Genomic DNA, 27,857 nt, shown 5'->3' with positions numbered 1-27,857 from the left:
AACGGGAAAGATTGCTGATGTGAGTTGAGAAGGAGAGTTGGTTGTCTATTGGTACTTCAAGGTTGCGGGCTGTTGCAGAAGGAGAGAGCTGCGAGTTGTCCAGGTAAATAGCAAGATCCTGATGTGGTGAAGAATCTGCTGGAATGAATATTAGTTCAGTTTTGGTGGGATTGTCCCCCCGTCCGTCACCTCCCCGGATTGACGGCAGGGGAATGCGACATGTCCCTTGTCCGTCACCTCCCCGGATTGACGGCAGGGGAATGCGACATGTCCCTTGTCCGTCAGCTCCCCGGATTGACGGCAGGGGGGTGGACATGTCCCTTGTCCGTCACCTCCCCGGACTGACGGCAGGGGAATGGACATGTCCCTTGTCCGTCAGCTCCCCGGACTGACGGCAGGGGAATGGACATGTCCCTTGTCCGTCAGCTCCCCGGACTGACGGCAGGGGGATGCGACATGTCCCTTGTCCGTCAGCTCCCCGGACTGACGGCAGGGGGATGGACATGTCCCTTGTCCGTCAGCTCCCCGGACTGACGGCAGGGGGATGGACATGTCCCTTGTCCGTCAGCTCCCCGGATTGACGGCAGGGGGATGGACATGTCCCTTGTCCGCAGCTCCCCGGATTGACGGCAGGGGGGATGGACATGTCCCTTGTCCGTCAGCTCCCCGGATTGACGGCAGGGGGATGGACATGTCCCTTGTCCGTCAGCTCCCCGGATTGACGGCAGGGGGATGGACATGTCCCTTGTCCGTCAGCTCCCCGGATTGACGGCAGGGGGATGGACATGTCCCTTGTCCGTCAGCTCCCCGGATTGACGGCAGGGGAATGGACATGTCCCTTGTCCGTCAGCTCCCCGGATTGACGGCAGGGGAATGGACATGTCCCTTGTCCGTCAGCTCCCCGGATTGACGGCAGGGGAATGGACATGTCCCTTGTCCGTCACTTCCCCGGATTGACGGCAGGGGGCGCTCTTGCTGCGGCTTCACTGGTGAAGCGCAGTCCGCGGCGCGGCGTCGTGGTGGGAACTTCGCTCCGGCGGATTTGTGGATTTTTATTTGACGTGGAAGCTGTCAGCTCGGCAGAAGTGGATGAGAAGACCGCTTCTGATTTATCAATTTATACATTTCACACTTTAATTCCGATATTTCGTTGCTACTTTCATGAAAAAATGACGAGAGTCGCCGCATCTGTCGTGCTATTCATATTAATAACATGAGCAATAACAGTAACGATAAAATAGAAAAAAGTTGTTTCTCCGCCTACGTTCACGACCGAAATGTCGCTCTTCAGCCGCTGGAGGAAAATGACATTTCTTCTCATAAAGGGGAAAAAGTGACTGACTTTCACTCAGTCTGATCTGCGGTCCTTTCGTCCCGATTTGCCAGCGAACTTGTAAGTAATTATCAGATATTTATTACGTGTTATTTCCATATTGTCGCTTAGTGTCATGTATGTATGGCTGGTAGTAGCCTAGTGGGTAACACACTCGCCTGTGAACCAGAAGACCCAGGTTCAAATCCCACTTACTACCATTGTGTCCCTGAGCAGGACACTTAACCCTGAGTGTCTCCAGGGGGGGACCGTCCCTGTAACTACTGACTGTAAGTCGCTCTGGATAAGGGCGTCTGGTAAATGCAGTAATTGTAAATGGAAGACCACGGAGTCTCGGGTTCGAGCCCCACTTACTACCACTGAATGTGTCCAGGGGGGACTGTCCCTGTAACTACTGACTATAAGTCACTCTGGATAAGGACGTCTGGTAAATGCTTTTTTTCTCTCTCAGGGGGATCTGGTCTGTAAAACCCTGTCTGGACCACACCGGCCGGCGCCATGTGCAGAACCTCCCTCCAGATCATGACGTTCCTGGTCCTGGTGTTAATAAGACGGGGTCTGACGTGTGCCATTTCCTGCAGAGTCGCCGTGGCTGTGATGCTCACCCTCGCCCTGCCGCTCCCGGCCGACCAGGCGAAGGTACGGCGCGATGCTCCAACGTGCCACGGGTCCCAGCGCCGCTGTCCCGGGGAGAGTTAGCGCCTTGGCGCTCCCACGGGGTCCAGCTGCTCGACCTGCGGCCGACCTCCGGGGTGTCGGCGGGCTTGTGTTTCGGAGCCAGGCCGCCCTGTGAATAGCCGGGGCGGCGCTGACGGACGGGAGGGTTCTGTTACACGGCCGCTAATGGCCACTTTCATGCCCGGGTGACAGCGAGCGTTACTCTGGAGAGGTGGCAGTGAAAGGCTGGCACTCAGCGCTGGCACACGATAGCGTCTCTGGCGCCGTTTCAGCTGAAGATCCGAGCCACTTTACACCCGTCACTGGGACATGAAATGTCCGTTCGGGACACGAAATGTCTGCTCATTATGGTTTTTTTGTGTCCAGGTCCAGCAGGATGGGATCGGTCCACAGGAGTCATTCGTGGGCTCCTGGGGCTCCTGGGGCTCCTGGGCCGAATGTTCTCGCTCCTGTGGGAGAGGGGTGCAGGAGCAGACAAGGCCGTGCCTCCCGGCCGGGACCCCGGGTCCTTCCAGACCAGGCGCGTTGGCCCCCGACCCGAGGGGACAGGCACACCCCACCCTTCCTAATAGGAGGTACTTTGTCCTTGTGACGGAGGCCACAGCTTGGTCTCTTTGTTACATGCACTTTTTTAAGGGTTCAACAGTTGAGTAGATGAACATGTACGTCACTAAAACTCTGTGTGCGTCTGAAGGAGGGGTGGGGACAGCCCCATTGTCCCTGGGAAATACGGATATGGCCGGGTACCCTACATGATGTCGGCGCAGATGGACCCAGGTCGGTCCCAGCGAGCACCCAGGCAGAAGCCATCTCTCCACCCAGACAGCAGACACAGCAGCTCCCGCCAGACCCCCAGACAGCACGTCCCCGTCCCTCCGCCCAGACCCGGGACCACCTGGACCTCCCTGCACCAGCCGGGCACAGCGCCGGTGCCGACTCCGAACAGGCCGTACGACCCCCTCCCTGCCTCCTCCTGCGCCGGGACCTCCACCCACTACAGGATCTGCAGCAGCACGGTGAGTCTGGAGACGTGAGGCTGTCCTGTAGGAGACGGGAGACACGAACGCTCCCCGCTGCTACCCTACAAGCCGAAGGTCAAAGGGCACTGGCCGTGGTGTGACACCGGATCTGTACATGGCCATGCTAATTAAAAACAGATGGATCGTCCAATCAAGGGAACAAACTGAACGAGTCTGACCAATCAGGAAGCAGCATGAAATATGTGTCCTCCCTAAAACATTTTTTTAAATGTTTGCGAGATGGATATTTACATGCATGAAATGATTGTGATTATGGTTCCGGATGCTTCTAGATCCTGTTAGTTCCTGTTTTCTGTATAATATCGTGGTGCTGACTGCTTTCTGTCCCGATCTGGCAGCCGTGCTCCCCCTCCAGCCGTCCCATTCGGGAGGTGCAGTGCTCCTCGTACAACAGCCGGCCCTTCATGGGCCGACTTTACGAGTGGGAGCCCTTTAATGAAGGTACGTATGTGAAGGCCTCACATGTCTCTTCACACCCTGCTGAGCCCGAGCAAGGCCCATATCACAACTGACAAAACATTGCAGGATGGCCAATAAAAACGCTTGTCAAAATGTCAAACCGTGACAAGGTGGAGTAATATCTGGAGCCATGTGATGATGTGCATGTCATGTCCTCCGTGTCTCTATGAGAGATTCCTTCCATCATCCAGACTTCTCAGAAATGCCAGGACATGTTTTTATAGGGTTATTGGACCCACACCCTGTCAGCAGGTTTAATTTACCGTACCGCTTCATCTACTCTATAAAGAAATTGCCACCATGGTTCTACTTCCTGTGTCCTGGACACACCTTCTCCTTCAGTGTGTTTTCTTTATCTTCATGACCATTTACGTTGGTAGATTCTCACTGAAGGCATCAAATCTATGAATTAACACATGTGGAGTTCTGTACGTGAAATAAGTGAAAACATGTTTTATATTCTACTTTCTTTGCTCTGATTACTGCTTTACACACTCTTGGCATTCTCTCGATGAGCTTCAAGAGGTCGTCACCTGAAATGCTTCTCCAACAGTCTTGAAGGAGTTCCCAGAGGTGTTTAGCACTTATTGGTCCAGCTCACCCCAAACCATCTGGATTGGGTTCAGGTCCGGTGACTGTGGAGGTCAGGTCTCCACTTTTTGTTAAGTACAGAACTCCACATGTGTTCATTCATAGTTTTGATGCCTTCAGTGAGAATCTACCAACGTAAATGGTCATGAAGATAAAGAAAACACGTTGAATGAGAAGGTGTGTCCACAGTTTTGGCCTTTCTGTACATGGAAATTTTTGTTGACCATTTTGCTGTTTTCGGTTCTGCTGAGTAATAAGACCTGGTGACATGCCCGCATCCCCCGACCCCCTGTCCCGCTGTGAGGGTCCCGTCTGTCCCTTCGTGAAAGTAAACACATGTGACACTGGCAACTGGAGTGGAGACCCTGAGCTGAGCTCCTGCTGGAAGAGGTCAAGGCTTTCCTCCTGAAGACGGCCACCTGGTGTCTGCACGTCCAGCCGTGTGTCCCCTCTACACGGGCTTCTTTTGATGTTGACTTTCAGGGGCTTCTCGCGGTTTTGGGGGTGGTTGCAGTTCAGCCTGTGCAGGCGTGCACGGTCAGCTCTCTAATAAAGCCAGATGTCAGCAGGCATCCGATATAAGACCTCCCTGCTGCCCCTCTGGTGGTTGACGGTAGTATTTACACTGTCCTGAAGAACGCTGCTGTCCCCTCTGTCCCTGCAGTTCCTGGCGACCAGCACTGTGAACTGAACTGCCGCGCCGCCGGCTTCCGCTTCTACGTGCGCCAGTCGGACCGGGTCATCGACGGGACTCCATGTGGCCAGAATGAAACCTGGGTCTGTGTGGCGGGCAAGTGCCAGGTAGGCATCCTCCATATGCCATGACAAAAACAAGCACCAACAAGTAGTGAAATAATGTGCAATAAAAAAATTACATCAACTCTGGGAAATTTTGTTCCACTTTGTAGTTGTCATGTAGCACCATGGCGGACCAGGAGAGGGCAGTACAGGATAGAAGAGGGCAGCTTCTCTAGATAGAACTTTCCAGACAATATTTAATATTCCGAGGATAGAAACATTTCAAATGCGTTAAAAACTCGTCCCTTCAGTAGTCATTTTGAAAACTCGAGTCAACTTCGCTCGGTGTTGTTCCTGGGTTGTGATGAGGATCACCACGGTGCTCTGTTACCTCAGTCGCTCCTGCAGCCTCGCCGTGCTCCATCCTGACGGGCCGGGGCACGTCCCACAGCGGCGGCGAGGTGCGGCCGTAAATTAGCCCGGGGAAGACACAGAAACAGAAACATCTGCTCGTGCCTCGGCCTTCTTTCCTGGCTGGACGGGATCCTCCGTTCCACCCGCGGCTCGGCTGGAACTCTTGAGTTTGATGGGGATGAAATCAGGGATGGTGGGATTGTCCCTCAGCTGCTGGCCTTGTGGCCGTTTTCACTCCTCCTCTGCACATTTGCAACTCCTTCACAAAGACCCGCGATGAGGTGGCACGGTGCATGCGTTGTCCCTGGGCCAGCCTGCTCAGGGGACATCCATGCTGTATGCTGTATTCCTTTTAACCCGACGTCTGACGTTTTGCATTCAATTGTTCATCCTTCTGTCATGTGGTGCTGGTGATGGTGCTTGCAGGACTGATGTTAGGAGCGGAACACTAATGTGAGGGACACTAATGTCATCCAAGCATGACGACAATCACGTCAGTAGACATTAGTATTGCTTACATGTTGCTTGAGAAATGAAACGCATGCTTTCCCATTTCCTTATTCCCTGTTACTGATGACGCTCCTCAGGAGCTTCTTCAAAGCAAATCAGCAACAGAAACTGCAGATTCTACCGCATCAGTTTAGTTCGAGTATTTACGAGCGCCTCGGTATGAACAATCACCTTAAAGTTCTTCAGATCAGTGCATAATAGCATAATAGCAATATTCTGAGGAATAATTCTCTTTTCCACAGGCGCTGGGATTGTTTAGGCCCGAAATCGCAGCAGTCGAACAGTGTGCGATGCCAGCGGTGCGATGCAAAGGACCCAGAGCTGAGCCACACAAAGCCGCGAATGCCGTTACGCGCCTCAGACACGCTTCGGAAGAAAGAGCCCTTCATGGCGGGGATTCCGCGGCAGTGCCGCTGCCAGGGGAGTGCACTTGAGAAGGGGGCGTCGATCTCTGACCACCTTTCTCCTGGAGATCACGCATCTCAATGGCCACTCTGTGCATGCATACAAGCAAGTGTGTAGGTGTGCACCTGGGCGCCCTGCTGGGACCCTTTCAGATGGAACCTACGTTGGCGTTTTTACTTTAAAACCAACTTTTTCTTAATAGAGTGAATTTCTCAGCCCCATTATAAAAGCCCTCCTCTCCTTCTCTTCTCTTCTCTTCTCTTCTCACTCGCCGACAGCTGCATCTGTTTTACGCATTCCCAGTGTGGGGGAAGAGACTCTGACTTGTTAAAAAGAGGGATGAGAGGTCTGAAATATGGCTGCCATAGAATGTGCATCCATCCCAGCCAGACCCCAGCGTGTTATGGCCCATTTTCTGGAAGATAAAGGAGACTTTTGTCATCATGGCCAGACCGTCACTAATGGAGCCGGTGCCATGAGCACCATAAACAAGCCAATTTCAATGCGAGACGATGAGAGATGACGCATGTCCTACTGTGAAACTGAGGACCTGTGACAAGACCACCGACGCCCACTTTTACTACAATTTATCTGTGGTTTAAAAAGCCCAGAATTCACTGAGCCTGCAAACTCCTTTTGAAACTACCTGAACAACTCATGGTTCCTCAGGGTTACCTTCCATCTGGGACAACGAATGATGTCGTTGTCCATGGCACAGGGAAGCTGAAGTTGTCCCGTCAAGACGTGGCAACCTGATCCAGAGTTTGGTTTTGAGGTGCAGGAGCTTCGCTGGCCGCCCCCGAGACCCCAGAGCTGGGCTGTGGGGCGTTCCCAGTGCTGCTTCTGCAGCGTGCGTGAGGGATTTACGGCATGTGTGGGGACCAGGCAATACGTGTGCAATAAAACCTAATCTGACGCTCATAACGGCGCTGTCAACCCCAGGCTATTAGCAGGTGTAAGAAGCCATCCGTCTCGCGCAGGATGTTTGCTCAAGGCCTCGGCTTCCGGGTTCGAAGAAGCAGCAGCAGCAGCTTCCCGTTCGCAGTCAGCTGGGTTTACGGTCCAGAGAGAGACCAAGAAAAACAGTGACCCGCCCCCAGTCACCTGTTTCATCCATTATCGGCCCTCGGCCGCCGTCGAACGCCGAGCTCGAGAGAAGCAATCAAGGGACCTCCACGCCCGGCCCTGCTGCAGCTGATGCGTATCGCAGATGCAGATTCTTCTCCCTCCTCCCCCTGTAGGGTACAGCCTGGTTTCCAGAAGCTGGACGTGAAACGGCTCGCCGCGGCGTGAAAGCATGCGGCTGGTTTAGCTAATTTGACCTGAAATGGATCCTCGTCCGGCTGGATTGGACTAGACGGCGCTCCAGTGCATCGGCGGGACAGGAAATGAGGCCGGGGCCAGTAGGAACACGGATCCCCCTGTTTTCCTAAAGTATTAATGCACATTGGAGTGGAGGTGGCCCGCTGGGGCGCCAGAGAAAATATACTGGAGGCGTGCAGGACTCCGGATTCCTCGTAGGTGTGGGTTACGGCCTGCTAGCTTTCCTACGCATCACTTCCGGGTCGCAGCTGAGGTGGCGCTGCGGCGCACGAGGCTTAAGAGGGGAACATAGCCGTCGTGCCGGAGTTTATGGAGACATATGGGCTGCTGAAAAGGCCTCCTCCACCCCCAGATGTGAGCTGCTGTTGAGCTGGGCTCAGGGAGGAGGAGCATCCGGCATCAGGTGCTCAGCGCCTTTCTGTTTCTGGAGCCCAGGCTGTGCGTAGCGAGTAAGGAAACGGACCCGCAATCAGAAGGTTGACGGTTCGAATCCCGAGGCTGCCCACTGGTTAAATACGAAGGTCACATTTCCCAGTGTCACCGTGTGCTGTGCTGCACTGTTTCACAATGACAATCACTTCACTGTCACTTTATGGGTGTAGTTTGGATTGATCACGGTATACTTCCCCATATTGAACGGCTGTATTTTTTCGATCGGTTTTATCACAATTTTTTCTGCTATTGCCAGACAGAAATCAGTTTGTTAACATATAAAACATATTTGGCCTAGGTGGCCTAGTGGTTAAGGAAGCGGACCCGTTATCAGAAGGTTGCCAGTTCGAATCCCGACCCACCAAGGTGTCACATTGGTGCCACTGAGTAAAGCACCGTGTCCCCCCCGGGCGCCTGTCATGGTGGCCACTGCTCACCAAGGGTGATGGTTAAATGCAGAGGACACATTTCACTGTGTGCACCGTGTGCTGTGCTTCCGTGTATCACTTCACTGGCAATCACTTCACTTTATACTTTACTATAAAACCATGACTGTTGCTGTCTTCCCCTGTTCTGTTTTCAAGCTTCACACAGTCGACTATGTCACCTGGTTCCGTATTCCAGCCCAGACATCCCAAACCTGCAAAATCTGTGACCGACAACAACAGTTATCAGTTATTCGTACACGCAGTGATCCACACGTACACTCTCTCTCGCTCTCGATCTGTCATGGGCACGTTGCATCGATTTTGTTGCGATCATCGATGAAGACCCGCCCTCCCTGGGCGCAGGACGTTCTTGACAGGAGGGGGTTAAATCATCCGATAGTGGAGCTGGCTGTACTGCGCACGTGGACAAGTGGGGTGTTGTTAATGATCGGCCGCCACTTGAAATCACTGAGTGCTGCTGGTATGTAGCTGGAATGGCAAAATTCAAATGCTAATTACAAAATCATTTCAATTACATGTTGTGCGTGGGGGTTTATGGATTATGACTGTTCGGTCGCTGACTGGTACGAGGATGTTCATTAATTGGGCGAGTGAAGCTGTTTGCATGTCAATAAAGTTTATTGGGTGGCGCCCATCAAATACCTCTCATTAAGTCTGTGTGTGTTAGTGTGTGTGTGTGTGTGTGTGTGTCAGGGTTGTAAAATATATTGCTTTACAGATCATTGTGTCTTCAGCACAACTGGCACCGCACTGGTCCAGCCACTCATTAAAGTGTAGCTGGCTTTAAGACACACACACACGCACACACACACACACACACATTTACATTTACAGCATTTATCAGACGTCCTTATCCAGAGCGACTTACAATCAGTAGTTACAGGGACAGTCCCCCCCTGGAGCAACTTAAGGTTAAGTGTCTTGCTCAGGGACACAATGGTAGTAAGTGGGATTTGAACCTGGGTCTTCTGGTTCATAGGCGAGTGTGTTAACCACTAGGCTACTACCACCCTCACACACACACACACACACACACACGTGTAAAAAGCAGCTTTGCTGACACTTTTCTATTTGCGTTGTGGTCTGTGGAGAAACTGCATCAGATGCACGCAGCCCTTTGATCCTTGTCTGTAACCCTGGTGTGTGTGTGTGTGTGTGTGTGTGTGTGTTTGAGAGAATTGGGTCTTGATATTGAGGTTCTACAAGAGAAGAAAGGCGATGGGATGGCATAGAAACCCTCCCCATCGCTCCCTCTCCACTCCCACCCCCCCCCCTCTCGTCCCTCCCCCGGCTCGGCTTACAAGCCCGCGCCGGGCGGATTCTGCTGCTGGCCGTGGCCGCTGCCGGACGTGTTGGGGGTGCGTCTGTGGCCGCCGCGGGGAGAATGCTGCCGCCGCTGGCCCTCCTGCTGCCGCTCTGCCTGCAGATGCGCGTGCTGGGGAAGCCGTGGTCGCAGGTAAGGGCTCCTTCTCCAGTCCGCCTGCTTCTCCAGTCCGGCTGGTCTATCTCCTCACGGTTGGGGTAGCGTTCCGGCAGCCTATTTCAGCTCAGTTTACACGTGGTCAGGTTTATGGAGCTCTGGGTTACTGGGTCACCGCTGTGGGGATAAAAGCCCGCCGTCACACTTCTGTCACATGATGCCACAAGTCAGGAGGAACGTTGGGTAGAGTGAGGAGGTCACACCTGCTTTTTTTTCAGCTGTGAAACAACTTTAATAGAATATAATTGACTGTGTAATTGATTATGTACTGACTGTATGTATTATGTATAATGAAATCATCAGAGGCATCTGTTCCTGAACCCGGCGTCCCACCGATGCGAATATACGACTTGAACCAATGTCCAAATGTCCCATGCTGCCACCTCCTGACCTGGGAGGTCACGTCAAATTAAATCAGAGGAAAATGTGACCTCGCCACTGTCAGGCGAACCCTGCAGCGTAGGTTTTCGTGCCCCCAGATGTTTCCTCGCCGCCGTGTTCCCGTCCTCATTAGGCGGCACGGCGACTGAAGCTGTTAAAGCCTGTCACCATGTGGGGTGCAGATACCACATGCATCTCACATGGACCATGGGGGCTAGGATGTCACGACATGCCATGACGTGACTTCAGAAAGACGTCTGGGAAGGATAATACTTTAATAAAAATAATAAATCCCGTACGTCCCTCCGCCCTGGACAGTGGACTCTGTTATCGTAACATTCCTCTGATCCTGCCCCGCTGTGGCCCACTATTGTTCTAGTAACTCTTGAAGGGCCAGCAAGTTTGGCGGCGGATGAAATGAGCGCGCAGGAATGAGCCACAATGTCTGATGCATAGCTGAGGTTTGCTGCCGCGGCGACGACCAGGCCGCGCTGCTTCTTCACTTCCTGCCGCTAACCCCCCTGCCAGCGGACGTATCCGACTCGGGCTGGGAGTCCCCAGTCCGCCAGGCTGTCACCGAGACATGAAGCAGATCGGGAGAGCCTGACAGGTGTCCACTAGGTAGAAAATGTGAAATGCGGTGGAGACGGAAGGTCTCAGACACGCCTACTGGTTTTAGCTCCGTACCGTGATGCAGGCGCAGCAGTCAAGTCTGCAGAACCCGTCAAACACCTTCTTTACATAGAGTACAATAACATTTAAATAACTGATATCTGGGGGGACAGGGGTGGGGACATACAGTACAGGCCAAAAGTTTGGACACACCTTCTCATTCAATGTGTTTTCTTTATTTTCATGACCATTTACGTTGGTAGATTCTCACTGAAGGTATCAAAATTATGAATGAACACATGTGGAGTTCTGTACTTAACAAAAAAAGGTGAAATAAGTGAAAACATGTTTTATATTCTAGTTTCTTTGCTCTGATTACTGCTTTGCACACTCTTGGCATTCTCTCGATGAGCTTCAAGAGGTCGTCACCTGAAATGCTTCTCCAACAGTCTTGAAGGAGTTCCCAGAGGTGTTTAGCACTTGTTGGTCCAGCTCACCCCAAACCATCTGGACTGGGTTCAGGTCCGGTGACTGTGGAGGCCAGGTCTCCACTTTTTGTTAAGTACATAACTCCACGTGTGTTCATTCGTAGTTTTGATGCCTTCAGTGAGAATCTACCAACGTAAATTGTCATAAAAATAAATTGGCCTGTACATGAAGATTGGCCTGTACTGTAGTCGGCATAAAATGGTTTCTGGTTGAGGATTCCATATTTATATCATGTGTCATTAATTAGTTTTAGTTTTAATAATTATATTCTGGTCACAATGTTGATAGATATTTGATTGTTTTAGTCAACATCATGTGTAAATGTGCCAAAAATGCACACAACACAGCTGCAACTGTCTGATAAATCTTTAAAAGCTGCGACCACTGATTCTAACAAACCCGAGAAACGGGTGCTTCATAATCTATTCAAATCCAAAACTATAATAAAAGGTGTGACCTATGAAAAACACACAAAACAGTATCTCTGCATCACGTCCCTGGTGAAATATGTAGAAGCTCAGAGAAGATATAAAGTCTTCATTATAACACCAGGGTTGAGCCAAGTCCATGCAACTGATGCAACTGATGGCTTCACATTTAACCGAATTGGACCAAGTTGGGCGATCTGTGTGACCTCATGTTTTGGGGAAATCAGTCTCCATGGCCGGTTTTTCACATCATTGTGTGATTTTTACTACTTTTGGCTTTAACGTGTCTCACATGGCCCCCGCTAGTGATGAAGCAGATTTCTTTTTATGTCCCGTCCCTTTTTGCTGTGGCTTGTCCGTGGGATTTCTGCGGTTTCTAGTAATATCATTTCCATCCGGCATCCATCCTACGTTAAAGCCACCTTCGCAATAAATTATTGCCCCTGCATTGTTAGCCAAGGGGGCCCTTCGGTCTTAATATTGCATTTCCAGATGAACCCATGAATATTCGCAACCCGAGGTATCATAACAACAGTAGGACAGCTCCCGAACGTTCACATGTACAATAAAAGTTCAAGATAATAGCAATAATAATAATAGAACCAGTGTTTCCAGCTTTATGGTGCAACATCTGGACAGTGGTGGCCACGTTTGTTTCTCGGCTCTCCCTGTTGACATGTTAAGGGGTCTCAGGATGCGTCTCCATCCTCACCTGCTTGGGTGGATCTTCTGTAAGCGACTGGTGCCACACCTCATTCTGACCAGTCTGTAGCTCTCACCAGAGCTGTGGCTGGAACATGAGGTCCTCTGGGTGCATCTGTAACTGATTCTGCCCATAATAATGTGGGATGCAGGAAAGATGGATTTCATGTCCAAAATACAGTATGTTTGTGATTTAGTTTTTCCTGTACCGACGAAATTTAACCATCACCACGAGCAATGGGCAGTCAGCGTGTGGGGGCTCCCTTACCCGCTAGGACACTAACTGACTGTAGGTAATATTATAACTTTCATGAACTATCAGCAATAGTTTTCAACTTTTGCATCTGATAAAACCAGCATATCAGAATCAATCTCTCAAGTACAGAGTAGAAGATAAAAACAACAGCAACATGCAAGGATGCGTGTAAGTGTTATTTGTACAAGTTGTAGAATATGTTTATACTGTTTATAAATATATATATACTGAATATAAATATATGTATGAATGTACATAGGTCTATAAGTGTATAAAGATGAACAATGAACAGTACGGTACAATATAATAGATTTTTTTTATTTAAATTGCAAACACAGAGATGCACTATTAAATCATCTTTAGATGATATACATCATTCATGCATTCATTTCTATGTGTTGAATTTGTGATCTGGCTGCATTCATCTGGGGCAGTGGTGGCCTAGCGGTTAAGGAAGCGGCCCCGTAATCAGAAGGTTGCTGGTTCGAATCCCGATCTGCCAAGGTACCACTGAGGTGCCACTGAGCAAAGCACCGTCCCCACACACTGCTCCCCGGGCGCCTGTCATGGCTGCCCACTGCTCACTCAGGGTGATGGTTAAATGCAGAGGACAAATGTCACTGTGTGCTCTGCTGCTGTGTATCACGTGTGACAATCACTTCACTTTCATTATGGAGAATATTCTTGTACCATGGCAACAAACATTTTTCCAAGCCAGTCAGGCTTTGGTTAAGAGTGGAAAAGCACCCTGGCATTTTCTCCAGGTCTGAAGGAACGTGAGGGCGGAGCCCCTGATCCAGCCGAGCTTTTCCAGATGAAGGTGAACTTTTAGTGACATATAAAGCTCCATTATATCCCGGAATAGACGCACTGTGGTCCGGTGCCAGGCGGAATAAGCCACCCACGGTGAGCAGGTCCGTAAAAAGTGAACAATGTGGTCAACTAACTAAACCGAGCGCCTAAACAGCAGCGATGCCTCAGTAGGACAATCCCAGGGTCCTACTGTGTGCTTCCTCCCATTGGCAGGATACGCTGGCTGCCCTCGGAGAGTCCCTGCAGATTTACGGTTCCCATGGACGAGGGCCTGCTAGTGGAGAGTGTCACCTGTCCACATCTCCAGTTTCACCCGCAGATCTCGTCTGGAGCCTCTCTGGGTTTATATGGATTCATGTCCGGCGATTTATCACAGATAACCCCTGTCTGGACTGAACTACAGAGCTGTCGGTGAAATGCTGCTGATCGATTGATGAATTGGCTCAGTTGTTCTGAGATAATGAAGTCTATTTACTGTAGAAAGGCTGATGCTGCTTTTGTTCCCTCCAGGACGTCGTTGCCGCTCTCAGCAGTACGGTTTTATTGTGAAATTGTAGGTTGGAAACGGAACAGATCATGAGAGCTCTTACCTCTTCATTCATCTTTTCATGAAAAGAAAACCTTGTCGCATTAGGGTGGTAGTAGCCTTGTGGGTAACACACTCACCTGAGAACCAGAAGACCCAGGTTCAAACCCCACCTACTACCATCGTGTCCCTGAGCAGGACACGTAACCCTGAGTGTGTCCAGGGGATGACTGTCCCTGTAACTACTGATTGTAAGTCGCTCTGGATAAGGGCGTCTGGTAAATGCTGTAAATGTAAACGTGTTGGTGTGGAAAATGCAGTGCACCCCGCCTTTCCAGCGCTGCACAATTCTGACCTTCCCTCAGAAATAAGTCTGGAGGCTGCTGTACATTCTCAGGAAGATTCCTGCCCGCGTTCACACTGCTATTAAAAAGGTCCTGTACCTCTGAGGGAATTTGATTGGCGGGAAGCCGAGCAGCCGTGAACGCGCGAGGGTGGCAGGTTTTTCAGCCCGGGCACCTGTTCGCACCGCCAGCCGCCCGCACAGCTGGACCTGTGGAATTTATGGAGTGCGGATCGGCGCTACCTTGCCCAGGCGGGGGAAAATTCCGCCTCTTACCGCGGAGAACCCGTGCAGAACCCGCAAGCGTGTTCACGAATTAGCATTAAACCTTGAACTGGAGACAAACACAATTTTTAACGCTTTTGCATGGTTCAGGAGGCCTTGACGGAGGGTGAGGGGAACCATCACGCCTCTAACAGAGCACGTATAGCGCTCATCAACCCACAATTATGTTAATTAGATATGTCTCGCTAATCATGCTCTCTGGAGAAAGGTCCCGCATCCACATTAACGTTAATGGATTGACGATTAATAAATTGCGGCTGATGTAATTGCAGGGGTGCGTCTTCGTCGTCCTCCTCCTGTGTGTCTCTTTGTCTCTCAGAGCCTGGGCTGCGATGAGTATCTGGGCTCGGGGAAGGTGATGGACCGCTGCGGAGTGTGCGGCGGCGACAACACGGCTTGCAGGCTCGTCTCCGGACTTTTCCAGCACAGCCTGTCCAAGGTGGGCTATCACAAGATCGTCGAGATCCCCGAGGGAGCCACCAAGATCAACGTTACGGAGATGATGAAGAGTCGGAACTACCTGGGTGCGTCTTCGCCGAAGGGCGGGGCTAATAACATCATCACGCAATAACGTTCAATAATGTGAAGGTATCACTGACTGGGCTGCCATTAGAAAATGGAGGAGACTTGCTGGATGGACAGGTGTGAAAAGTTCTGGTAAACGCTTGTGTCTCGCATCTCTGCGACGCCACATGTTAAAGGTCCCCTATTATGATTTTTTTTTTGCTTTCCCACTGGTTTTAGTGTCCCCTATTACTGTACCGGAAGTCTCTTGGTGCAGTCCGCCTGAGTTGCCGCTATCTGAGGGGCGAAGCAGGACGACCAAAACACGGCATTTCCAGCCACTGCAGGACCGTAGACTGGCTCGGGGGACTCGTATTACTGTTAAATCACCTCGCAAAGTCACACTTTCACGATAGGGGACCTTTCAGAGTCGCGTGTTGGGTGCAGGGAGGACCTCTGGCTGTGATTAAGATAATGTTTCATGTTGCGTTCACTCCGCTCATAAAGAGCAGAACCACAGGGCTGGCAGGGACCAGTAAAAGGCTTTTTTACCGGAATCAGCACTTTTCCTGCGGCCGCCGGGTTCGTTTCCGACTGACGGCTACCAGGGAACGTCTGCTTGTAAAGCCGGCCGAGCTTTGTTTAATTAGGTGGGTTTTGCGATTGCTGCAGTTATTGGGGGTCTGCAGGGGTGTACGGTGTAATCTCCTCGCCCCTGCCGTGTGACGGAGAACGCCGTTTCAGCGGTGACTCCTGGAATGTCCCTGTTTTATTGTTGGAGACATTGCTTTAATGAGAGCCTCGCTGCAGCCCAGCGGTGGGTCTGCGGGCCCTCCTCCGCCCCTCGGCTGCTGAAAAGTGCATGAACACTCTGTCATTACAGCAGCCCTCCCGTCCTTATTAATTACGGTGATTAAAAAGTCAGGAGTGACGCTGTCTGAAGGCCTCCCTGCCAGAAGGTTTTACTTCCAGCCCTGGCTTCGCTATGATCAGGTGACATGTGGCAAACTGGAGGCCCAGCGGCTTATTGTCGGGGGGACATGTTGTCTTCAGCCAGCAACGTTAATAATTAGGGACGCGCTGGTGAACGGACACCTAAAACCGACTCCAGAGACCAAAGGGTGGACCAAGGGTGGCAGTAGCCTAGCGGGCACCTGTGAACCCAGGGGCAGAAACATAAAACTAATTAAGAATTACATATTAACATAATTTTTGGTAAAATCTGTTGTCGGATCCATACTGAATTTAACCAGCTGAACACCTTCCCTTGTCCATCCCCCACCGGCGTTCATTTTGCACTCCAGTATCAACACCCACCCTCCAACCTGTGGATCGCCCCAATTTCAATAAATAGACACTTCAGTGCGCAGATGAGGTTTAAACCTTTTTTCTGCGATTTCGCACAACCAGGGAAAATGAATCGTGACATGAAGAGCTTGGATTGACAATATTATGACTGAGTGAACAGTACTTTATTTGGAAGCAGCTCGCAGCCCTTTCCCTTTAGACGGGAGTGGTACTTCAGCCCTGCAGCAGTAAGCAGGCACAGAGATATTCGGGCGTGATAGAATTTAGAAAACACAAAGACTGAATTTAAATTGTCAAATTGACTGTTCCACCTTTAATACTTTAAGCTGCAATACTATTTATTTCATGTCGAAATGTCCATATTCGTCATAAGTCTATGATGCCCATGAACAAGGTTCCCAGGTCCATTTTACAGTGATACTATTTCTACATGTCCTATTTTATCCTTAACAAGTGAGTTCTCAGCGGCCCAGAGCTTTTAAACTGTAGGGTTTTTTTGTATAAGAATACCATTCATCGATCCAATGCAGGTAACGCTTGAAACCATTTCTAATAGTTCGGGGTGTTGAATGGGCACAGAGATCATCACCATATACAGATTTAAAACGTTCTGTTTTAATACTTCCTGGCTGTAAGCCACTACCGGCATTACAAAAAAATGACCAAGCAACGTCATTATGATAAAATCATCCACATCTGCATTGCGATGCATCGATTATGAGATCATTCTTAACCCCCCTAACAAATACATACGTTGTTTTGTCTGCGCTCAGCTCTGCGAAGTCGCTCTGGTCGCTCCATCATCAATGGGAACTGGGCTATTGACCGACCCGGGAAGTACGAGGGAGTCGGAACCATGTTCACGTACCGTCGGCCCAACGAGATCAGCAACACGGCGGGAGAGTCTTTCCTGGCCGAGGGGCCGACCAACGAGATCGTGGACGTGTATGTGAGTTGAATTCGCTCGCCGGCGCTGCTGCTCACGTCTGACTGCTCGGCCCCTAACGCCCGTCCCCTTTCACCAGATGATCTACCAGCAGCCCAATCCCGGCATCCACTACGAATTCATCCTGCCCAGAGATAACGGCCGGCTGGGAGGTGAGAGCCCAGCACTCTGCTTCTTCCACGAGAAGACCGTGGATCTGAACATTTCAAACGGGCCGACCGTCTGTAACACATCCAACACACATCACAGGGCAGCAGGGAGCGTTACCAACCATGTGTTAATCACTGCCCGATGCGCCTCTGGAGATGAGTGCTAATGAGGTTTTCATGTGTTTAGAACGTAGACTCACGCTGGTCTGCAGGGTTACGCCTGGGCTAATTGCTACAGAGAGGATCCATCATATAAGTCAGTACAGGCCATACAGATCCTGGGATCCTTTACTTTACTTTACTTTACTTTACTTTACCAAAGCGACTTACAAGAGGACGACTCCAGCAATTCTCATTTGGTTTCCATAGATTGTGAGTTACAAAACTAAGAGTGGTAGTAGCCTAGTGGGTAACACACTCAACTATGAACCAGAAGACCCAGGTTCAAACCCCACTTACTACCATCGTGTCCCTGAGCAAGACACTTAACCCTGAGTGTCTCCAGGGGGGGACTGTCCCTGTAACTACTGGTTGTAAGTCACTCTGGTTAAGGACATCTGATAAATGCCATAAATGTAAATGTAAATGTAAAGAGCCCTGATAAGGCCTAACTTGTCAAGAAAAGCACATTAATTTTTTGGTTGTTTTTTTTGTGAGTGTGTGTGTGTGTGAGTGTGTGTGTGTGTGTGTGTGTGTATTTGTGCTGGACTCGTTTGAAATACTTTTTAAACAAGTGAGTTTTCAACTGTGTCTTAAAGGTGGTAGTAGTCTCGACTAGTCGAATGGAGCAGGACAAGTTGTCCCGCCAGCCAGGGATCCTCCTCCCAAAAACACACCGATCAGTCAGGGTCAACCGAGACGTTGCAATCATTTCTGGCATTATGTTCATCTGGCCTGACAGTGAGAAGGTAATAACTGTCCAATCGCAGCGTTACAAACACTCTCAACGTCCTCGACTCTCTAGGGAACTCGCTGAATGGTCAGGGTGGGACCGACCACCACGTCAGACCCAGCCATGAGGGTGGTGGCCGTCCCCAACTGCCCGACAACCAGGTGCCTGAGCCGCAGCCTCCGAGACGCCAGCGGGATCACAACTGGAAACTGACCGGCACCACAGACTGCAGTGCTTCCTGTGGCAAAGGTCGGTAGCGGCCCCGGTAGCCGGCGGCGACGGCAGGACGGCCGGCTAAACATCCGGTCCTCCGCTGCAGGTAGCAGGCACGCCGTGTTCAGCTGCGTGCACAGACTGACCCATGCGCAGGCCGCCGAGAGGCTGTGTGACAGCGCCACCAGGCCGAGCCCGGAGGAGCAGCCCTGTAACGTGCAGCCCTGCCCGGCCTTGTGAGTATGGTGCTTTATAGTTGTGTCTTCGTTTTAGTTTTAGCCTAGTCTTTGCTGTCATTTTAGTCTTTATTAGTCTTAAGACGCATTTTAGTCTAGTCGAGTTTCAGTCGACTGAAAGTCAGAATCATCCATGACTATTTTAGTCTAGTTTTAGTCACTTGTATTTTTGTCTCTTTAATTAGGATTGCAGTTCTATTTAACCCAGTCAATATAGTAACAGAAAAGAACAGACAAAAAACATGTATCTTTTGGCCAAACCCATTTCATAATTAAAACAAGGTTATCTTATTATTATATTAATGTTACCTTACAGACTCAAGAATACTCGACAACCATTCCAGTGGCCGCACCATTGTAAAGAAATTGTCCCCAATATTGCTTTGTAATCTTCTCCCAGACATCTGTGAACCCACTACCATTTATCTATAACCCACCACAAGTATTCTGAAATATAAATAGTGCACGTCTCTTTTTTATCAATGACATCGAAAAACATTTTATTATATACTCTCGCTTTTTTGTGTTGTGGTTTAATTTGGTGACGTATTATTCAGTTGGATTTGGGAAAATGAAAGAATCAACAGATTAGAGGCAGAATGCAGTGATTAGTAAAAATTCCCTGTCGGTCATGACATCGCATGTAACAACGTCTGCTGATGGCATGTATAGTGTCCTCTGTATTTAACCATCACGCTTGGTGATCAGTGGGCGGCCATGAAAGACGCCCGAGGAGCAGCGTGTGGGGACGGTACCATGATCAAGGGGACCTCAGTGGTCCCCTTGGCGGTTCAGGATTCAAACCCGCAACCTTCCGCTTACATTTACATTTACAGCATTTACCAGACGCCCTTATCCAGAGCGACTTACAGTCAGTAGTTACAGGGACAGTCCCCCCCTGGAGACACTCAGGGTTAAGTGAAGTGAAGTGAAATTGAAGTGATTGTCACATGTGATACACAGCAGCACAGCACACGGTGCACACAGTGAAAGGTGTCCTCTGTATTTAACCATCACCCTGAGTGAGCAGTGGGCAGCAGTGGGGACGGTGCTTTGCTCAGTGGCACCTCAGTGGCACCTTGGCGGATCTGGATGCGAACCGGCAACCTGCTCAAGGACACGATGGTAGTAAGTGGGGTTTGAACCTGGGTCTTCTGGTTCATAGGCGAGTGTGTTGCCTGCTAGGCTACTACCAGTCCTACGGGTCTGCTTATTACCCGCTATGCCCCATTGATACGACTGTGATGCCAGTTCCAGGAATAATGAGCTGGTAATGGCTGGTAGTGGCCTAGTGGGTAACACACTCGCCTGTGAACCAGAAGACCCAGGTTCAAATCCCACTTACTACCATTGTGTCCCTGAGCAAGACACTTAACCCTAAGTTGCTCCAGGGGGGGACTGTCCCTGTAACTACTGATTGTAAGTCGCTCTGGATAAGGGCGTCTGGTAAATGCTGTAAATGTAAATGAATAATGTGTGACTGGCGATTACGAATGATTACCGCATTTTTGTCTGGATGAGTTGGACGTAGTTTTGTGAGTTACAGTTTTTTTCCATGTGGTTTGTGTCCCTGCAGCTGGGACATCGGCGAGTGGTCGGAGTGCAGTAAGACCTGCGGGCTGGGCATGCAGCACCGGCAGGTCCTCTGCCGCCAGGCGTACGCCAACCGCACGCTCAACGTCCACACCAGCCGCTGCCGCCTCCTGGAGCGGCCGGAGACGGCCAGCACCTGCCAGCTGAAGATCTGCAGCGAGTGGCAGATCCGCTCCGAGTGGAGTCCCGTGAGTGACAGCTGTCAGTCGCAGCACCACCCATGTGAGGACACAGCCCCGCCCCTCTCGCTCAGCTGAGCCGCGTGGCGATTGTCTCACTGTGTCACACTGCATGGAGGGGTCAACATATTCACATTCGCCGGCCGCTTTATTAGAGTAATCGTAGGACCTGTGGAGAACTGTCCATGTCCCGCATCGCCGTACCTAATAAAGTGGCCAGCGATTAAAGACGCTTCCATTAACTGAACAGTCCAGTGCGTCCAGGCATCTTCTGATCCGTGGGTGGCTGTGAAGGTGCGTTACGGGTTGTGGATTTATGTTCCCCCTTGATCTCGATCTCAGTGCTCTGTCCCCTGCGGAGTTGGCCAGAGGACGCGCGAGGTGCACTGTGTCAGCAACGTGGGTGACGTCGTCGAGGACGACGAGTGCAACATGAAACTGCGGCCGAGCGATGCGGAGAACTGTGACATGGGGGCGTGTGCCAAGAGCTGGTTCTTCACCGAGTGGGGCGGCAGGGTAGGCGCCTGTCACGCTTTTATTATCAGGATCTGATCGCAGTATGATTAACACACATCATTCAAATACAGTTAACATTCAATCATGTTAATAAAAAGCTAAAAGCAGGTCTGGGGGCATTTACAGTACAGGCCAAAAGTTTGGACAAATCTATGAATGAACACATGTGGAGTTCTGTACTTAACATAAAAAGGTGAAATAAGTGAAAACATGTTTTATATTCTAGTTTCTTTGCTCTGATTACTGCTTTACACACTCTTGGCATTCTCTCGATGAGCTTCAAGAGGTCGTCACCTGAAATGCTTCTCCAACAGTCTTGAAGGAGTTCCCAGAGGTGTTTAGCACTTGTTGGTCCAGCTCACCCCAAACCATCTGGATTGGGTTCAGGTCCGGTGACTGTGGAGGTCAGGTCTCCACTTTTTGTTAAGTACAGAACTCCACATGTGTTCATTCATAGTTTTGATGCCTTCAGTGAGAATGAAGATAAAGATAAAGAAAACACGTTGAATGAGGAGGTGTGGTTATACTGGGAATATTGAGTCTGTGTGTGTGTGCACGCAGTGTTCTGCAGAGTGTGGGATGGGCACTCGCACCCGTGGCGTGTTGTGCCTGACCAATCACGTCAGCAGCCTGCCTCTGGAGGGCTGTGGCTCCCAGCGCCCCCTGGAGACCCAGGTGTGTAACAACGGGCCCTGTGATAGCAGGACGGAGTGGTACACCGGACCCTGGACTCAGGTACGTGCCTCTTTGTGGTGGTGTCTGTGTTCTCGGCCAGGCCCGGCCCTAACAAATTTGGAGCCTAAGGCAAGATTTTATGTGGCGCCGCTTTGCATCCAGAAGCGTATCTGGACCTTTTTGTTGGGAGTTTTGTTACGTTTCATTATAATTATTACCACTACTACTTAATAGGCTCTGCTAAGCAGGTAAATTCATGTTGGTTTGTTTGCTTTTCATATTAAGACACATTAATACCAACTAGTTTTAAGAATAGTTGAATGTTCCATTTTTTTCTCCATTTGTGGTTCCCCCTGGAAGCCGGCCCTGATCTCAGTGAGCTTCTTCCTCCTCGTGTCTCTGCAGTGCTCGGCTGACTGTGGCACCGGCAGCCAGCAGAGGGCAGTGGTTTGCCTGATGAGGTCCGACGAGGGCTTCGCCGTGTTGCCTCCTTACGAGTGCTCCTCACTGGAGAAGCCGCTCGGCCAACAGAGCTGCCTGATGAAGACCTGCGGGGCCAGGTGGTACCACACCGAGTGGAGCGCTGTGAGTGGTAGATACACAGAAACGTGCAAAATGTCAAATAAATACGAATAAAAAAGTCAAAGTGGGAGAACGAATTTCCCACCTGATTGCTTGATGGTGGCTGTGGTAGGTTCTCCAGTAACGGAACCCTTCGTGTGTCTTTCCAACCTCACAGTGCTCCAAAACATGCGAGGGCGGGTTCCGCGTGCGGGAGGTGCGCTGTCTCGCCGACGACATGCTGTCCGCCGAGGGCTGTGAGGAGCAGCTGAGGCCGGAGGACAAGGAGGAGTGTCACCCCGAGCCCTGCGTCCCTCAGATAGGTCAGACGCCGCTCTGAGCACGCAGAACCCTCATTTACACCCAGAATATATGCAGAGACGCGGGCGAAAAGACACATCTTCGTGCTAAAGTCACCACCTTCATCGATGGTAACTGAAGCACGTTGTAAGTCGCTCTGGATAAGGGCGTCTGCCAAATGCCGTAAATGTAAATGTACATACACTGGCTGGTTATAGCCTCTGATCATCATTTCTTTTTAAAGTCACAAAATATACATCAATGCATGTCACAAGATCTCAAAGTCAAGTCAAAGTCAGCTTTATTGTCAATTCTGCCACATGTACAGGACATACAGGGAATTGAAATTGCGTTACTCTCAGTTCCTTGGTGCATACAAGTAACATTAAATACAACAGTAACATTAAATACAAACAGTAACATTAAATACAAAGGTATAAATACAATTTTAACACAATATACAAATACAAATTCCATCTGCTGGAATTTGAGGGTTTTACCACGCAAGGCAAGTTCACTACTGCTGCGTATTTTCTGTTCCAGACGAGAACTGTCGCGACAAATACTTCAACTGCAACGTGGTGGTCCAGGCGCGTCTCTGCGTCTACAATTACTACAAGATGTCCTGCTGCGCCTCCTGCACCCGAGTGGCCCACAGGCAGTCGGCTCACCGGGGCTTCAGATAGCACTTCCTCCCGGGGTCGGCCAGGACTGAGCCGAGCCCGCCGGTCCCACGGAAACACTGCGACTGAGCCGCTCGTAGGCGCCATCAACAAAACACGAGTCTGAGATAACGCTAAAGGAAAACGTTTGTTTTGGCCAGTGAGGAGGTGACAACTCCATCCCGGACTCGCAGGAGTCACCACGGGGTCACAGCCGGAGACTGAAGGGCGGAGCGCCGGAGACGCGTCTCGGGCCATCAGTGACCCGATTGGTCCAGAGTGACTTGATGCCGCTGCCTGACGCCCCATTTTTTACATAAAAGCCGGAGACTGATCTGTCTGGATCTGTAACCAGATCATGAATAAAACGTTAACATTTTTATTATGGTGACAATATTACATAAACAAAGGTTTATTTGCAACATAACTGCAAAGTAATGTTCATGTCTCATCCGTGTCTGAATTAAGGTCCTTCTCTTTCACGCGTCATTCCAACATTCATATTTCAGTCTCAGATACTTACAGTGTCAACGTTGTTTAAATAGAATATTTCATGCTGTCAGATATTTCGAACACAAAACACAGTGGACCTGCAGATGTGATCAACCGAGTAAAAAAAAGCTAATTAATTTATATTCAGATTTTACATTTGTTTGTATTTATGTAACTTCAGTTATTTATTTTTTTAACCAGCTTTTCTTTTTTTTTTTTTGTGGTAGTTTGTAGCGACTTAAAAAATTTTCTTATCTGTCCCACTTCACCCAAAACATTCAGCATTATTATTATCTGTAACTTATTAAACCCCTTTAGTCTTCTTTACACACCCCAGCATCTATTATGTTTTATATAAAATGAGTATTATCACTTGTACTATCAATAAAGTATTTATTAAGGAACTGAAGTTTTGTTCTAATTAAAACTGTGGAAGTGTGATTCGTGTGGCCCTTTTCATGGGTCTCCTGCCCTGCAGGGCTTTCTATCAGATTCAGCTCCCCCAACCCATTCAGCTAATTATCCACCGGTGTTGATTAAAGATGCACTAATTATTATAACTTGTATTAGGTGGTGCTGAGAGCAGATGAGGCAAAGCATCCACAGGGCGCGGCCAGTGAGACACGCTGCGCATTTTAATGACGAATCTGTTGCGAGGATGAAGATTGAAGATATTTCGCTTCTGTTCACCATCCTTCACGCCAGATTAATGTGGAAGTTATCGTGCCACACCTTGATTCGTAGTTCTGATTAACAAGGCCACACACACAGTTACCAGACATCGCTTTGCATCATACAGGGCCGTGGTGCGCGGCTACGGCATTAGAACATCTCAAAAAATGTACCGTGGAGAAGAAGGAGCCGTGTCAGGCCACATGCGTGCAGAAGACTGAGGAGACTGGAGCCTGCTGCCCGGTGGCCCTCAGAACGATGACACGTCTTCATTTCTGTTCCATAATAGAGCAATTACTGTCAGCGGCAGAGAGTAAATAACTCGAGTTCAAACAGGCCAGCTATTAGCCATCAATTATATTCCTCATCCAGTGAGACGCGTGAGTGGAGATCCTCCGTCCTGTCACGCGTCAGCTCATCTGGACGGAGAGGCTCTAGCGTCCGGCCCGGTAATCTCTGGTAATAAGCGCGAGGGCCGAGCAGGAAATGGAAAGTTTGCGGCTGAGTGAAGGGTGGCCATAATGAAGCGGCTTCCCGCCGAGTAATGAGGACCTGAGCCTAATACCAAGGGCGGCCCGGCAGGCACGGAGAGCATCAGAGACGAGGAGGACAGCGGGCAGACGCCGCCACCAATCAAAATCAGCCTAAGAAACATAATCTAAGAAACTCATAATGATAAGATAAGATCAACCTTTATTAGTCCCACAAGTGGGAAATTGCATTTGTCACGGAAGAAAGTGGATAGAAACAGAGGTAATAGCAGCAAAAAATGAATATGTATATGTATTTATCTTCAAATGCATGAATAACCTCTTAGTTACACTATAAAGTGCTGTTTGAGGTTATCATTAATAAACAATCATTAATATTGATTGGCAATTGTTTCATTGCGCTGCTGTCAGAGTGCGCTGATCAGATAGCTTTGTAATGCTGCATCTTGGATTAGCCAGAACCAAACGCTCGGGTGTGATGGCCTGAGCTGTGGGTGAAAACCAATTTTCCCAGAAAGTAATAACCAGCGCAGGGGCGAGATCCTAATTTCCATGCCATTACGATTAGAGCCGAATCCATACAAACACTGTCAACATTTTCCCGCGGCCCGATGGCTTGAAAAGAAATTAACTCGGCAGGAGAAACACACACACACAGGGGTGAAAAGGACAAGATCCCACTTAAGAAGATTTACATGCGTGCATTCATGAAAAAGTCATGAGCGTGTTTATCACCGGAATATCGGCGGAATTAAACAGGGCATCTGGCCTCCTGCTTCAGAAAAGATGCCCCTCCTGCTGCGCGTGGAGGAAGTGGCCGTACACTGGAATCATATTCATCTCAGGGATAACTTTTAAATACAAACGTCTCCTTGCTGCAACCCTGTGCAGAAAGGATCAATCAAAGGGACACGAACTGCTGGAGTTTCTGACATGTTGGCATTGTGTACAGATGTGTTGAGAAGTGTTAGTTTTGTGTCCAGATGTGTTCAGACATGTTAATGTTGTGTTAGATGTGTTGAGATGTGCTAGTGTTGTGTCCAGATATGTTCAGACATGTTGGTGTTGTGTTAGATGTGTTGAGATGTGCTAGTGTTGTGTCCAGATATGTTCAGACATGTTGGTGTTGTGTGTAGATTTGTTGAGAAGTGTTAGTGTTAGTGTTGTGTCCAGATGTATTAAGACATGTTGGTGTTGTGTGTAAATGTGTTCAGACGCGTTGGTGTTGTGTGTAGATTTGTTCAGATGCGTTAGTGTTGTGCAAAGGGGTGTTAAGATCTGCTAGAGTTAGATATTTAAATGTGTTAAAACGTTGTGTTCCAGTTTCTGGGTAGAAATGCATGCAGGTCTCATCTCTTGCAGTACCCTGTATCTGCCTGCAGGGGGCAGTAGACTCCACGCCACCATAATTCCTGAAGGAGCCCTGTTAACACCATGGAAAGTGTATAATGCACCAATGCATGAGCTGCAAAATGCGTTTTGTTTAGTAAATAGATGTTTGAGATTTTATTTAGACATAAAAATGTATATGTAGATATGGAGCACAACACATCACGTCATCAAACACCTGGGATGATCTGAGCCGCATTATATAACCTTTTTCATGTTGCAGGTTTAGTGCTGGTTTGAATAAAAACTGCTCTCCTGACAGATCTGGCACTTCGAATATTCCTCCATGGTGCGACTCCCATGGTGTGGTGACTTCCATGGTCTTGGTTCTTACCAAGTCTGTTGAGCCTTTCTCTCAAAAACCAGAAATATGTTCTGCATATCGTTATCACCATAGTGAAGCTGGTCCTCCAGGTCTGACCTGAGATCAGCTCCTTCCGCATCAGAGGCTACAGGTGAGTCTTAATTGTTCTATGAAGGCCAACCAGCTCATCCAAGACACTCCAGGGGCTGAACTTGGGGTCACCGTCTGCGCTGTGATCTAGAGGCGCAGGCGGTTCTTATCTTGCAGCCCCACTCAGAGCACCGGGCGGCAGTCAAGCTAGTAATAGTGAAAAGTTGGTTTAATTGTGAGAGCAGGTTCGCCCTCTTCTGCGGTAAGACGCTGAGTTCATTAGTATTCGTTACGCCTGTAAAAGAGGAGGCGGCGACAACAAAAGTTCATTCTTCTTTCGCTTAAGCAGGCAGTGCAATCTGTGCAAAAATACATTTTTGTGCGCAGATGGACAGAATTCATTTGCAGACAGACACGGTGGCACAAAGAGCCCTGACAGCGGCCAGCCGCATTCTGCCTCGCCGCTCGCCGCAGGACCCATGCATCAGCCGAGAAAGCCTGTCAGCGAACACCTGCTCGACATCCCGCACGTCCCGGTGGGCGGCGGCGGGGTCACAGGTCGCCCTGCCCATTTAACACTTCAGACTGGGTTCGGGGTTTTAACGTCAAGCGTCACATCCAGCATGGCTGCCAAACTGAAATCATTCACTGTAGTACTCACACAGGCAGTCGCCTGGGACCCCGAGTCGAAAGGAGCCCCCAAGAACAGCTGCTGAAGTCAACATCATGGGCAAAGCTGCACTCAAAAAAAAATAAATCACAAATGTGCACAAATACTACAAATAAATGTATTTCTCCTTTCATGCATGATGAATGTTTTTATGAAATTAATATTTCTCACACACACCAATAAAGTGGCTTTTGGTGGCCTGTCTCCACCCTCGTTTTATTCTAGTCAAGTTTCAGTCTGAGCATTTTGGTTTTATTTTAGTCTGAATTATCCATGACTGTTTTAGTCTAGTTTTAGTCAGTGAAAGTGGTATTTTACGAGAATTTAA

At 49.5% G+C, this 27,857-nt stretch overlaps 1 protein-coding gene across 2 annotated transcripts; it reads left to right on the top strand.

Moving 5' to 3' along the window:
• Nucleotides 1-1,026: 1,026 nt before the first annotated feature.
• Nucleotides 1,027-24,165, top strand: LOC114765913 (thrombospondin type-1 domain-containing protein 4-like). 2 transcript variants are annotated; one of them, XM_028956441.1, is made up of 17 exons: nt 1,027-1,393; nt 1,785-1,972; nt 2,378-2,586; nt 2,706-3,027; nt 3,390-3,492; nt 4,766-4,902; nt 15,007-15,211; nt 17,273-17,448; nt 17,525-17,597; nt 18,559-18,735; nt 18,806-18,935; nt 20,512-20,716; nt 21,050-21,223; nt 21,785-21,958; nt 22,304-22,483; nt 22,638-22,782; nt 23,303-24,165. In XM_028956441.1, exons 2-17 carry the CDS (start codon nt 1,832-1,834, stop codon nt 23,443-23,445), a joined length of 2,694 nt encoding a protein of 897 aa, XP_028812274.1. In that variant the 5' UTR covers nt 1,027-1,393; nt 1,785-1,831; the 3' UTR covers nt 23,446-24,165. The 2 variants fall into 2 exon arrangements, with proteins under 2 accessions (XP_028812274.1, XP_028812275.1); XM_028956442.1 differs by lacking the exons at nt 1,027-1,393; nt 1,785-1,972; nt 2,378-2,586; ... (1 more) ...; nt 3,390-3,492; nt 4,766-4,902 and adding an exon at nt 9,721-9,828 and having other exon boundaries at nt 23,303-24,162.
• Nucleotides 24,166-27,857: the final 3,692 nt, after the last annotated feature.

This window comes from Denticeps clupeoides, chromosome 16 (assembly GCF_900700375.1).
Source record: "Denticeps clupeoides chromosome 16, fDenClu1.1, whole genome shotgun sequence".
Classification (NCBI taxonomy): Eukaryota; Metazoa; Chordata; class Actinopteri; order Clupeiformes; family Denticipitidae; genus Denticeps; species Denticeps clupeoides.
Note: the sequence above shows the minus strand (reverse complement) of the source record. Positions and strands in the feature narration are given on the sequence as shown.